The sequence below is a fragment of the Schistocerca cancellata genome, chromosome 1, assembly GCF_023864275.1.
Source record: "Schistocerca cancellata isolate TAMUIC-IGC-003103 chromosome 1, iqSchCanc2.1, whole genome shotgun sequence".
Classification (NCBI taxonomy): Eukaryota; Metazoa; Arthropoda; class Insecta; order Orthoptera; family Acrididae; genus Schistocerca; species Schistocerca cancellata.
Genome location: NC_064626.1, coordinates 568,483,922 through 568,499,055, shown reverse-complemented (window position 1 = coordinate 568,499,055; position 15,134 = coordinate 568,483,922). Strand labels below are relative to the sequence as shown.

Genomic DNA, 15,134 nt, shown 5'->3' with positions numbered 1-15,134 from the left:
GAAATTACAAGTCATGCCGCCACTAACTCTGTAAACAGCACATCTGTCAAGCAGATGTATACATGGGGGTTGCAGTGACTCACAAACACCTATCGCTAACTTAGTTATGAAACTGAAGTCTCGATTTTATACCCAAGATGCGACAAGGGGGTGGAGTACATTGCAAAAATCTTCGTTTGTTTAGCGGAATGTGTCACGTTTCATCACACATGAGATGGAAATCTTCCGAAGAGAGAGAGGTTTACTGTTAACGATCGCAAGTAGACAGTGCTCCAAGTCAAATGCAGAACACATGGTTGTATATGAGTCAAATGCAGGCTATGTCACAGAACACGTATTTAGACGTAACACGTGGTTGGTCCACCTGTGAGCCTTATCCGAGATGCGACGTGTGGTGGATCTGCCTCTGAACACTGGTTTGGATATATAGTGCACGGCAGAACGTCTTAATCTCAGTTTATAACATGACACAGACCTCGAAGTCATGACGGAAAAGAATGTAAGTTAATGCGGATAAGTAGGACAAACAAACCAGAAATGTGAAGATACAGAATTAGTAGTGTGCTGTTTGACACAGTTACGTCAGTTAAGTGTCGAGGTGTAACGCTGCAAAACTATATGAAATGGAATGAAAACGTCAGGTTTGCAGTACGGGAGGCAGGTGGTCGACTTCGGTTTAGTGGGAGGATATTAGGATAGCCTGATTCATCTGTAATGAAGACGGCGTTTAGGACACCAGTATGACCCATTCTTGAGTAATGTCCTCGTGTTTGGTACCCGCACTAGTTCGCATTAATGGGAGGCATCGAAGCAATTCAGAGGCTGGCTGCTAGATTTGTTACTGGTAGATTCGAACAACACACGCTGCTTCGGGAACTCAAATGAGAATGACTGAAGGAAAGCGACGTTCTTTTCGAGCAGCACTACTGAGAAAATTTGAGCGCCAGCATTTGACGCTGACTGCAGATCGATTCTACTGCCGCACACATACATTGCGCTTAAGGATCACGAAGATAAGATTAGAGGGATTAGGCCTCATCTCGCTCTGTTGGCGAGTGGACCAGGAAGGGAATCGACTAGTAGTGGTACGGGATAGCCTCCGCCAGGTGCCACAAGGTGGATTGCGGGGTATCGAAGTAGATGTAAATGTAGATATGTAGGCTCAGGCGAAGCTACGAGCAGAAAGGTAGTGTCACATTAAAATAACTACACTACTGGCCATTAAAATTGCTACACCGAGAAGAAATGCAGATGATAAACGGGTATTCATTGGACAAATATATTATACTAGAACTGACATGTGATTACATTTTCACGCAATTTTGGTGCATAGATCCTGACAAATCAGTACCCAGAACAACCACCTCTGGCCGTAATAACGTCCTTGATTCGCCTGGGCATTGAGTCAAACGGAGCTTGGTTGGTGTGTACAGGTACAGCTGCCCATGCAGCTTCAACACGATACCACAGTTCATCAAGAGTAGTGACTGGCGTATTGTGACGAGCCAGTTGCTCGGCCACCATTGACCAGACGTTTTCAATTGGTGAGAGATCTGGAGAATGTGCTGGCAGGGCAGCAGTCGAACATTTTCTGTATCCTGACTTGCAACAGGCGGTCGTGCATTATCCTGCTGAAATGTAGGGTTTCGCAGGGATCGAATGAAGGGTAGAGCCACGGGTCGTAACACATCTGAAATGTAACGTCCACTGTTCAAAGTGCCGTCAGTGCGAACAAGAGGTGACCGAGACGTGTAACCAATGGCATCCCATACCATCACGCCGGGTGATATGCTAGTATGACGAATACACGCTTACAATGTGCCAAACACGGATGCAACCATCATGATGCTGTAAACAGAACGTGGATCCATCCGAAAAAAGGACGTTTTGCCATTCGTGCACCCAGGTTCGTCGTTGAGTACACCTCTACCATCGCAGGCGCTCCTGTCCGTGATGCAGCGTCAAGGGCAACCGCAGCCATGGTCTCCGAGCTGATAGTCCATGCTGCTGCAAACGTCGTCGAACTGTTCGTGCAGATGGTTGTCGTCTTGCAAACGTCCCCATCTGTTGACTCAGGGATCGAGACGTGGCTGCACGATCCGTTACAGCCCTGCGGATAAGATGCCTGTCATCTCGACTGCTAGTGATACGAGGCCGTTGGGATCCAGCACAGCGTTCCGTATTACCCTCCTGAACCCACTGATTCCATATTCTGCTAACAGTCATTGGATCTCGACCAACGCGAGCAGCAATGTCGCGATACGATAAACCGCATTCGCGATAGGCTACAATCCGACCGTTATCAAAGTCGGAAACGTGATGGTACGCATTTCTCCTCCTTACACGAGGCATCACAACAATGTTTCCCCAGGCAACGCCGGTCAACTGCTGTTTGTGTATGAGAAATCGGTTGGAAACTTTCCTCATGTCAGCACGTCGTAGGTGTCGCCACCGGCGCCAACCTTGTGTGAATGCTCTGAAAAGCTAATCATTTGCATATCACAGCATCTCCTTCCTGTCGGTTAAATTTCGCGTCTGTAGCATGTCATCTTCGTGATGTAGCAATTTTAATGGCCAGTAGTGTATATTTTAAGTCTGTAGCATGTTGTATTCCCTGGATTTAAGGCACAGACGAGTATCAGCTCATACGGAAGCACTTAAGCAGGACGTGGTGGGCCTTTCAGGCCGCGATGAACCCTACGAACACGATTTTCGACACGAAGCGCATGGTGGGTCGGCGCTTCGACGACGCGGTGCTGCAGGCGGACCGCAAGTTGTGGCCGTTCGCCGTGGTAGACGAGGGCGGCCGGCCTTTGGTGCAGGTGATGTACCGCGGCGAGACGAAGCGCTTCTCGCCCGAGGAGCTGAGCGGCATGCTGCTGGGCAAGATGCGCGACACGGCCGAGAGCTACCTGGGCGCCCCGGTGCGCGACGCCGTCGTCACCGTGCCCGCCTACTTCAACGACTCGCAGCGACAGGTACTCAGCTCTCGCAGCCTGCTAACAGCTTACAAACTTAACACACGCCTCGACGGAATCTTGCTGCCGTAGGTCGCAGTGTCGGCGTGACGTTTCGAAAAGGCCATCTGGCGAAGTACGGTGTATCGCGAAACTTGGTAGATAGGCTAATGCTTTAATATGGAGTGATATATGCTGGAAAGAAAATTAGTTTCAATTTTAGCCACTAGGTGCAAATCTATCGCTAAAATTAGTTTCAATTTTAGCCACCAGGTGCAAATCTATAAAATTAGTTTCAATTTTAGCCACCAGGTGCAAATCTATCGCTGCGCGCTGTGAACTGCGAGAGAGCCTGTATAGGGAGAGAGTGGCCAACCGGACGATACGGCGGCCATTTTTCTGCCAAACTGCGGGCGGGACTTTTGAGTGGCCAGTAGTGGAGTAGTGGCGTACACACTCACCGAATCAAAAGCACAAGACAATATGACGAAATCATTCGTTAAATGTCTTTCTTTACAGCTATAATATACTCATAGTAGCCCACTACGTACAGCACAGGAAAATTTGATACAGTGGCTGTAAAAATTATTCGTTACTTGCATTTATCTCCTAAGTTCGTTTGCTAGACAAATTGCAATGAAAGTAACGTAAATAAAAATAGTGTATAGCATTTGTTTTGTATCGTAAGTGCATAACGCTAAAGATTTAACGTACCTGTATTACGTCAGATAAATGAAAGTCGTAAGCAGTTGTTTACTTGTGACATGCAAAAAGTGTGAGACGTATTAGTACTTCTTGTCATGTCTTCAAAAAAATGGCTCTGAGCACTATGGGACTTAACATCTGAGGTCATCAGTCCCCTAGAACTTAGAACTACTTAAACCTAACTAACCTAAGGACATCACACACATCCATGCCCGAGGCAGGATTCGAACCTGCGACCGTAGCGGTCTTGCGGTTCCAGACTGACGCGCCTAGAACCGCTTGGCCACACAGGCCGGCTGTCACGTCTTCAAACTTTTTGCATGTCACACGTAAACAACTGCTTACGACTTTCTTTCATATGTATATGTATATATATTTGGTCGTTATTACAGTAGCCTACATTTAACATTACCTGATTTTTGTAATCTTTTTCGTTTGTTATCTACGAGAGGTATACAGTAAAATATATATATATAATTAGGGAATGTTAAATGTAGGCTACTGTAATAACAACCAAATGTAACAAGAAAACTACCGTATCCCTTCTACCCCACAGTAAGTAGGCCTATTAAAAATTGTCTTCAAGAGGACCTACAATTATTTACTACGAATAATGTTTCAGCAACCACGACAGCTGTGGAAAACGTGCTTACAACTTACCTGCGTCAACAGTCAGGCAATAATACTGAAACCAAAATAATGCCTAGTGTTCTGATTCGGAACGTAATAAAGTTTGACGCTATAAAGTCGAATGAGCATGGCACAACAATTACAGGAACTTTCCGTTTCCAGCAAACGTGTAGGCCTACCGACTTCATCACAAAACGCTTCATTATTTCAACTCGTATTTAAGATAGCAAACGCTAATTACGTACTAAAAACGATATACAACTGAATCGAACATGCATGCACAACGCATAACAAGTCTCTCAATAATTCAAATACCTTTTAATCGTTTCACAAGCCCTTTGAACTTCAATTCAACTCAAAAGCACGGCGAACATAGGAAGCGCGAGAGACGTTTGGCAGAAAAATGGCGCCAAAGCTAATCAACCAATCACGGGCTTTGAGAGAGTATCGTCGACAGAAACGTGTGAGGAGGGGCCCGATGTCATTAAATGACTTAACGAATATGATAATGAAATTCGAAAACACGGGTGAGCTTGGCGCGGCACCTGGAAGAGGAAGGCATCGTCTCCTGGTGGAAGTTATTAACGAGGTTGCTGTTGCTGTAACCGACCATGCAGCACGTGCGCCGGTAGTGCTAGTGCTCCTGCAGTATACAACAAGAAGTTGCTCAGATTCCACTGCAAGTGCTGCAAACAACGATCACGTTGTTTTACGGGTGCAGCATCTCGTCGACGTCTCCGGTGCTCCTACTGAACAAGTTGTGTAAGCGGCGGTCAGTAATAAAATCGACGTTATATCTTTCTCACTTGTTTGACGTATTCTGCCCATGTCCCGTTCCTGACCCATTACATATGGAAACACTGCTATACGTTTTTCTTGAATTCACAGCGCCAGATTTGCTTCTCGTAGCCAAAATCGGAACTAATTTGTTTTCCACCGAAAATCGATTCCTCGTTAACGGATTAGAATATCTACTAAGTTTCGCTGCCATACGAAAATTACAGCCAACACTGGACCTTTGTGAGTAGCTGCACTTTAATTATAACCAACCAGTGGTACCAGAAGAATGGCATGAAATATACTAAAAACTTTCTATTTTTAACCCAGTCGTCTACTGTTTTTGGGAACTGATTTGTCATTGAAATATGATTGTTTTTTACCATACAATTTTGTTTTTGACATATAGTACCAGATTATTTACGAAACATGAAAAGATATGCTATTGATATGCACTTATAACACTATAATAATTCACTCACACTTCCATTGTTTATGGTACACCGTGAATCATTTTTCATTTTTGGTAAATATACACACTTAGGAGAGTTATTTTTGTTGGAAAATATCGCTAACTTTTGGCTTGAAGCCTTAGCGGATTTTCTGTCTTGCTTGGTGGTCCCTTAAAAGTGTAGACAGGGGGAGTTCATCCTTCAAAAGTTGCACCGCCACATGGAGCAGGAACATTCGGTTCTAGGTTCACTATGTAGTAAATTATGCTTTCATCTAACATTGCTATATCCAGGAGATATAAATGTATCTTTTTTTACACTCCTTGACGTATCTTCTCTTCTGCAGCGCACTCTGTTGTCGCATCGGCACTCTTTTCTTGCGCCACCGCGCTCTGTTGTCTATTTCCAGTTTCTCTATTGTCCAACATGCTACTGTTTTCATCAGTAGATGATGTATCGCTTGCAGTGTCATATCTTCGCCATTACTCAAACTACTAAAATCGCTTTCTTCCAAAAAACGCCGAATTCTGGTGGCTCCTATTTCATAGGGATGACCCATGTTGTCACTCACTAAGCTCACGATACACAGAGTAAATGCGTGTAATCTAGAATTAATGCCTGAATTTCGCGAACGTACAACTAAGGGTATGGATGTAGAACTAAGGGTATGGATGTAGAACTAAGGGTGTGGATGTAGAACTACTGCAGAAAGCAGCGAGCTACAGAAAAGTCGGGTGTTAGGTCTACAATCTGTAACAGGTGAAACTGTCTTTGTACCGCACAACACGGAACTGCTATAACGGCTGCACCCATCACTGAATGTGAATGGGTTAATACTCCTACTTACAAATTTGACAGTCACTGAATGTGACGGTGATTGTTCCAACGAAAAGGAAAACGTAATCAAAATAATATCCAGTCTTCTGCAATGTCAGCATGTAATAATGAGCTCTCACTGCACTGTAATATACGTGGTTCACAGCAGCAGACTCTTAATCGAATCACTGAAAATCCTTTCAAACGACAAATGTTTTTGAAGTGCTGTTTTAATTTCACTTAAATAACTGACTCTAGTTCCACAGACCACTCAGCAGGATTCGGAAAGCTCAGGCTCTAAATGTATGTCACTATATACCTCCTATATGTATGTGGCAGAATACTGGTGTACCTACGCGTATGACTGTAATACAGAAATATGGTTCTTGTATACTACTGTCATGTGGTGTCTAGATGGTACTTATAGACCTGTATAAATGTTCAGTTCTCTGTCCGGTGCTTTTGAAAGAATTGTTACTAGACATACAAAAGAACATTCTATTATTAATTTAGACACGTAGTCATTAACCTTGGAACACTAAAGGGGGCAAAACGTTACACTTTTACTAAGCCAACGTAGCTTTACTGTTCCATATTTTATTCAAAGGGAGTTATAATTTATAGTTTATGCACTAGTTACCTACAATTATAAGGTCTACAGTGGATGTCACTTACAAAATAAATCAAAGTTGCGCTGTTGTACACCCTATACTGACAATTCCACGTTGATGGGAACCGCGAATTAGTATCAAATACAATCGTAAATTTTTCGAGTCTTTTGCAATCTAGGGTTAAATACGAACATTTATGGTTAGGCGTTACCGTGACTGTTACTGTTATCGAACAACGGGTTTACCGTTGCGTGCCACTATTTGTTAATGCCCACTAGGCGTTTCGGAGGTTTAAATCTCCATCATCAGACGGATTTATGTGGATTAATATGGCACGCGTGTTCTGTGATGCGACTTTGGAGTAACCTGTTGCACGATCTAGGGTAGAAAAAAACCACGTTATCTTTCACGCTGCCCAAAAGGCTTTAATTGTAGGTGGTCGAAATATTGGCATCATACTTTCCTTGGATAGAGCTCGGCCGATTGTTGTGTAAGCTGCAACAGCGTATGTCAGCGAAGTAATTTTCTGTTCTCATTCATATTTTTCCCTTCAACGATCTTGTCGTTGCGTCTGTGTGGTCCCAGCACCTTCTTAATTTCTTCTTTTCAGTAGTCGTTAGAAGAAAATCGTTTTTTTTTTTTTTTTTTGACAGCGCAACTCCATCGGTAAGACGCTATCACCACATAAACAAGCTTTCATGAACACATAATACACACTTATTGTAAAGTGGCTATAATGTCGCACCTTACAAGTACTCATCTACATACTTTCTGTGAACTACAACCACAATTAGGTATCACTTGATAGGTTGTACATCGTATATATGAATATTTAAAGGAAACTGACAATGTCACGTATGCCTTGTTAACGCTTACTGCATGAAAGGTGACGGAGTGTCTTCATTAACAGAACGGTGTAATGAATGATTACCTATATCAGTAGAGGTTGGAACGCCAGTGGTGATGAAACGGCAGGCAGAACTCAGCTGTGGGTGGAAGGCCTGCACAGGTGTTGGTCCTGCTTAAAAACAGGAAGTAGCTAGACGGACGTCGTGGCACCTGAGCTCTGGAGCACATTAGGGTGATGGCCGGCCGTTATTGTAGCAGGACCGTAAGGATAACCGGGAACTCTGCAAATCTTGAACGAAGGGGGGAAGAAAGAAGAAGCGGCACCTCGGAAACCACGCAGGCCGGGTTATTTCCAAGGATTTTTACACAGAAGCGTACCATTGTACGAGTATAGGTTTTTCCTCGCAAACTTTCCGCGCTGGATTACAAAATCCTTCCGATGTTTGGTCGGCGTTCGGAAGAATCTGTAGACAGGGAGAATATTCCGTGGTTTTGGGAATACGATTCGTTTTCAGAATTACGAGGGTGGGGATCCGAGCCTTGCTGGGAAGCCAGCGGTGGAGAGACGGGGTCTTCCGTTGTGAGCGCCCGTGTGTGAGGGTCGCTCGGTATCAGCTTTGTTGGTATAGACGGACTTGCTGACTTTGCTCTCAGGAGAGTTTATAGTTAGAACAGTTAGGCACTGTACTGTTGCGAACCTATACGATTCTGGACTTCACGTCCGGGTTGGAAGTCATCGTTGAGTACACAGCGTTCAGTAATTGAGAGCACTTCTTCTGCGTATACTTACGTTGAGACGTTATCTGAATTTCGTCCTTGTGGCTCGGAGTTCGAGTTTCTCGTCTGTAGAACACAGAGAGGAGAAGACAGTATTAGAGTATATTAGTCGGAGGACCGCCTTCTGCCGTCCTAGTGTTTGAAAGAGTTTATTTGTGGCTGGAGTTCTTCCATCGTCACAGACGAGTACGAAAACCATCACTTCGACGCACTGGACGCAGTACATACGGTGATATCGCAAATTGCTTCGGCTTGCTATAAACAGCTATAAAGCTAAACAGCTGTGGTCACATTAGTTTATTTCCACTGAGGTTCCACACCACCGTAGATCATCTTTGAAAGTAATGTCTTCTAGTGTTTGGTACGTAGATGATGTCAGTCATATCGTGTTAGTGATATTAGACCGCACAGTCATAATAAGGGGCAGAGTTGGGCAATTGATTAATAATTTTAGTTAGGAAATATAGACAATTGTACTTAAAGGATTGATTTTAATCTATACTAAATGTAAATTGAACAACAACGCTTATCATTTAGTAGTATTAGTTGCCTTCATCATTCATTTATGTTTGGATTGTAATTTATATGTAAGAAAGAGGATTAAGAGATCCTAAGATCTTCTTCAGGGGGTAGTCAGACAGGGCCAAATTATCATTTTAGCATATTATTTTCCGTTGCACACGTTCATTTTTACACTCGCCTGGAGTAGCATCTTGGATTGTGGACATTAAAATTGCAACGCCCTAAGGCGATATGAAAAAAAGTCAGATTGACATGAAGAGTACTACATGCCTGGATATGCAAACAACACAGCTGCACAAAACTTAAGGTCGAAAGTGGCTTTCGCACGATGTCTCACTGCCAAGTGACATAGCTCGATAAAACTTGGACCATATGTAGAAAGAACTGCTACAAAAGGTAGTCGGAAGAAATACGCAATGGGACGACACAAGAAATGACACTTTTATTTAAAATCAATTACACTGTACTCTTGGACATTACAAAAGTCGAGAAATGGTTCTTAATAGGGTGTGTAATTACACGAACGGCAATGTATACTCTGCAGTAAGCTCCCATACAGGACACAAGAATGGTAAGGAGCTCCTGAGGTAGGTTCCATTCGTCCACCAGCGCAGCTGACAACTGCTGGAGTGTCACTGGTGCATGTGGACATGCTGCGATATGCCTCCCCAACGAGCCGCACAAGTGCCCCACGGGATTTAAGTCGGGGGGACGGGTATGTCACTCCATTCGCCGAATGTCTTCTCGTTCCAAGAGCTTCTTTACCTGTGCAATTCGTTACGATCGCGCATTGTCATCCGTAAAAGTAAAGTCAGGGCCGAATGCCCTCCTCAAATGACGCCTATGGGGAAGGAGCACAGTGTCACAATGAAGTTCAACAGTGAGTGTACCATGTACCAGTAGCATGTACATGTACAAAATAGCATTATAACTCTCCACAGCATAACACCTGAACCAGCAAAACTATCACGTTCAACAATGTTCCTGGGTGCAGTATGTGTTCTCACTTCACGCCATATGAGGGTACGTCTAAGACTGTCGAACATGGTCGTTTTTGTGGTCCATGTGTTACTGTGTGGGGAGCCATAATGTCTCGTTGAGGGTACTCAACCTCAAATATTTCAGACACTGACCAGCAGTATTGTGCCACTGTACTCCTTCCCCATATGATTCTTTTCAGGAGTGCGGTTTTGCCCTCACTTCAATTTTATGGATGACAATGTGCGACCGCATCGTTCGACGCAGTTGGAGAAGCTCTTGGAACGAGCGGATATTCGGCGAATGAACTGGCATGCCCGTTTCCCCGACTTAAATCCCATCTGGAACATGTGGGACGCGTTGGGGAGTCGTATTGCAGTACGCTCATATACGGCAACGATCAGCTAGGAGTCATTAATTACGCTTGTGGAGGAATGGAAAACCCTGCCTCAAGAACTCCTTACCAATCTTGTGGCCAGCAGGTGGGCACGTTGTACAGCGTGCTTTGCCGTCTGTGCTGATCACGCATCCTATTACGAACCATGTTCCGCTTTTTCCAATGTCAAGGGGACCATCATAAATCTCGGTAACTTCAGTGTAATCGTTGCCTTTGATTAAAAGCGTAATTTCTCTTAGTGTCAGCCGGCCGCTGTGGCCGAGCGGTTCTAGTCGCTTCAGTCCGGAACCGCGCTGCTGCTACGGTCGCAGGTTCGAATCCTGCCTCGGGCATGGATGTGTGTGATGGCCTTAGGTTAGTTAGGTTTAAGTAGTTCTAAGTCTAGGGGACTGATGACCTCAGATGTTAAGTCCCATAGTGCTCAGAGCCATTTGAAACATTTGTTAGTGTCTTTGCATATTTCTTTCAGTTTTTATCGATCTGTGTTACCCGATAGTAACACATCTCGCTAAACTGACTCTCGTCCTTGTCCTATTCTTAGATATTCGGACCGTTTCTGAGAAAACGATGATCAAAGGTGTCGAGATGCTTTATTTGTCTTTTAGCGAATAATCGCAGTTTCACACTTTTGCGCCAAGTGTTCGAAACCCGACTACTATTTTTACTTTTGTTTCTCGTTACATACCCATGTTCGTAGAAGATTACTACACGACTATCTTCCAATGAATACTGAAATAACATTATCCTTATTCGGTCTACTAACTGTATGTATGGTGAATGAATTAAAAAATAAATAAATGAACAAATTATTTGAAATTGTTTTCCGTGGAATTCATGTGTCCATCTTTGTTCATAATCAACTGCGAGCGCCAGCTTTCGAAAAAGTGATCCATTATGCATAGTTTGCCAACGCGTGAAGTCGCCAGCAGTGTTTCTTTCCCGAGTAAGAAATGTCACAATGGCAAACCTGCCTTCGCGTGATGTTCGTGTTGTCCAGAATAACTGTGTTTAGAATGTTGTACAATTGGTATCATCCAATGGAATGCACGAAAACATTATGAGCAATAGCCACAAGAATAAAATAAAAGAATTAAGAATTGATAAAAGAATGAATTATAAGAATATGAGAAATTAAAAGGATTGTAACCCCAGACAAGAAGAAGGGACAGGATGACAGGACATTTGTCAAGACATCAGGGAATAACTTCCATAGTACTACAGGGAGCTGTAGAGGGTAGAGCAGTCGCAATTAGTCTAGTGCGATATTTGTTTTATCGATTATTTGGAAATTTGTGGTAAGCTCCTATGGGTCCAAATTGCTGAGATCATCGGTCCCTAAGCTCACACACTACTTAATCTAACTGAAACTAACTTACGCTAAGGACAACACACACACCCAGGCCCAAGGGAGGACTCGAACCTCCGACGGGGGTAGCCGCGCGAACCGCGACAAGGCGCCCCCTAGACCGCGCGGCTTTATCGATTAGTATTAATAGGAACAGTAAAACACGAAGAACAACCAGTACCCCAGCAGCGACTTAGCAGTGCATGTCTGCACGATGGTTCAAAATGGCTCTAAGCACTATGGGACTTACATCTAAGGTCATCAGTCCCCTAGAACTTAGAACTATTTTAACCTAACTAACCTAAGGACGTCACACACATCCGTGCCCGAGGCAGGATTCGAACCTGCGACCACAGCAACAGCGCGGTTCCGGACTGAAGCGCCTAGAACCGCTCGGCCAAAACGGCCGGCTCTTCACGATGGAAGTAGCCAGCGCGGTCCAGGTGGCGTTGTCGCCGCTGGTGAACTGGTTGTTCTTCGTGTTTTACTGTCGCTGTTAATACTAATGGATAAAACAAAAATCGCACTAGACTAATCTCCGACCGCTCTATGGAATGGGCACATAAAATTCCACTTTAAAAATAATTTTGTTTATAGCACCTGTCAACACTGGGTGTCTTGTGAAAAAGCTGGCGAACATTATTTGTTTGGGCTGAATCCAGCTACACACGCAAAAACAATATTGCAAATATCTGCTGAAACATCATAGAAACTGCGCCTGACGACTCTAAAGAGAGACACGCTGTATATTACCTACAGAATAAACGTATGACACTTATTGTGAAACCCAATTGTGATTTTACAATTAATGTATCCCCTAATTTGATATGAAACATTTATCTAGTAACCTTTCACGGACATGGGTAGATAAATGAAAAAAAATTAAAGGAACTAAAAGAAATAATTGGGTTTCAAACACGGGATACAAAAGCGACAAGCCGCGACGTTAGCCACAACTTCTTTAATTTTTTTGTTTTATTAATTAATTTATTTTTTTATTAGGCTCACGGTTACCTTCAGGATGTAGGAGACAAGACGGGCAGGGATCGAATCCCGAGACCTGGTCCCGATGCTCCCCATTCCCATCACTGTGCTACACCCTCACACGCTCATTTTTACCTTACTTTTCTTTTTGCACATACAGGGTGTCCCACTTAAACTTTTCACCTCCAATATCTCTGGAACCACAATAGATATTGACAAACGGCTTTCACGGGTATGAACGTACGGCAGGGGCTCACGCATATAAATACTATGAGACATTATAAACCGTGTGCAAATACTGGTTTCAACACAAACACATATTTTTTAATGAGCCGCTACGGCCGCAGGTTCGAATCCTGCCTCGGACATGGATGTGCGTGATGTCCTTAGGTTAGTTAGGTTTAAATAGTTCTAAGTTGTAGGGGACTGATGACCTCAGATGTTAAGTCCCTTGCTCAGAGCCATTTGAACCATTTGCTTTGTTGAACTTTTTGACAGTACTGCAATGGACATAATAGTAACGTAATACCTATAACCACCGGCCAGAATAAACCAAATTAACGGCTGTCTAAGGGTCGCACAGAGGGATACATGCTACTTGTACGTAGTTGTACATGAATTACACGGTGGTACATGCCACGTGCATGAGATGTCACTGAACATCTTTAATGACTGCGACACAATTGAACCGTTGCAGATGGTGCAATGCATACATTAACGTGCAGCAGTAGAAACGAAACAAGCATACGTCTTCTCCGTAATACATAAAGTGTACGCCTGTGGGCAATCACATGTCTCACAGCATGTTCGAAGAGAGCGCCATTTGCTTCACAACACCGGTGTGCACGCTCCATCACGGATCCACTCACGGCTGTTAATGTTTGTGGTGTTTTTGTAGCACATGCAGCGGTGATGCGGGCTTTCATGCTGGCCATTGTTTTTTGGACCTGCTGATAACCACATCTTTCACATGTCCCTAGAGAAAGAGGTCCATGGGGGTAAGGTCTGGCGACCGCGCTAGAAATCCCAGAATGGCACTGCCCCATCCAATCCACTGAGGTGGAAATTATTGGTTTAGCGCCTGTCATGCATCATGTTGATACCACATCATTTGGCGCAAATGAAGGGGTAGGTCTCCCATCAGTCCAGGTAAGGTACATCTCAGGAACTGCTCATACTGTCGTATGTAAAGAGTGTTCAAAAAAGGTTCAAATGGCTCTGAGCACTATGGAACTTAACATCTGAGTTCATGAGTGCCCTAGAACTAAGAACTACTTAAACCTAACTAACCTAAGGACATCACACACATCCATGCCCGAGGCACGATTCGAATCAGCGACTGTAACAGTCGCGCGGTTCCGGACTGAAGCGCCTAGAACCTCTCGGGGCGGCGGCTAGCTGTAAAGAGTGTCATCAGTGAAATACGGGTAAATTATATGTCCTACAATATTGCACCATAACATTGCCACTCCACTGCCACTGATGTTCAACCTGGCGAATCCAGTGTGGGCTTTCTGCTGACCAGTAGTGCATACTGTGTAAGTTGATGTTCCTATGATTTGTATACGTGACCTCATCAGTAAACGGTACCATACATATAAAGTCATGGCCTTGCTGCAGAACCCACTGACAGTATTCCAGGCGATTGTGAATGACGTTACCACGGAGGCCTTGATTTAGCGCCATATGATATGGGCGGTACCTATGCCTGTGCAGAATATGCATCTTTCTTGTTCGAGGGATTCCCATCTGCCTCTCCATTTCACGAATACTTGCATGAGGGTTTATTGCAGCGGCCGCCAGAACACCTTCATGTGTTACGCCTCAGCTCTGTCTCTGCGTTTTTGGAGACAACCGCCTTGTCGTGAGAAGTCCTCTAACAATGTTCACGAAGGTAGGGCGGATCGGACGACGTCTATTATGGTACCGCTAGGCATACACCTGTGCCGCACGTGTGCCATTTTGGTACCATTCTCCGTACAGTAGTATCATGCCAACTATTTCCTTGTTTGTGAATACCGTGTCAAATGCCTAAAACGGATGGACAGGTAAATTAATATCAAGATTACAACACTGACCTCAATTACTGTGTACAGTACACTGGTGCCATGAAGCTGTATGTACTTCCACACAAAACAACTTGCTTCGTAGTGAGTCACTTCCACACAGACCGTCGATTGCGGCCCGTTCCTGTGCACAACTGCAGACGTCGAACGGTTGACCTGGGCGGTGTAACGGGGTGGTGTACACCGGCCGGCACTGTTCTGCTGTCTGTAAGTAGATAAATGCAATACGCACAAAGGACTCCGTTACGTATGTATCGATGTTTGCAGT

At 44.2% G+C, this 15,134-nt stretch overlaps 1 protein-coding gene across 1 annotated transcript in view; it reads left to right on the top strand.

Moving 5' to 3' along the window:
- Nucleotides 1–15,134, top strand: part of LOC126161817 (heat shock protein 70 B2-like) — a 160,501-nt gene that overhangs the window by 69,453 nt on the left and 75,914 nt on the right. The window contains exon 2 of the mRNA XM_049917921.1: nucleotides 2,685–2,978. Coding sequence (XP_049773878.1) covers nucleotides 2,685–2,978 — 294 coding nt within the window. The remainder of the gene's footprint in view (nucleotides 1–2,684; nucleotides 2,979–15,134) is intronic.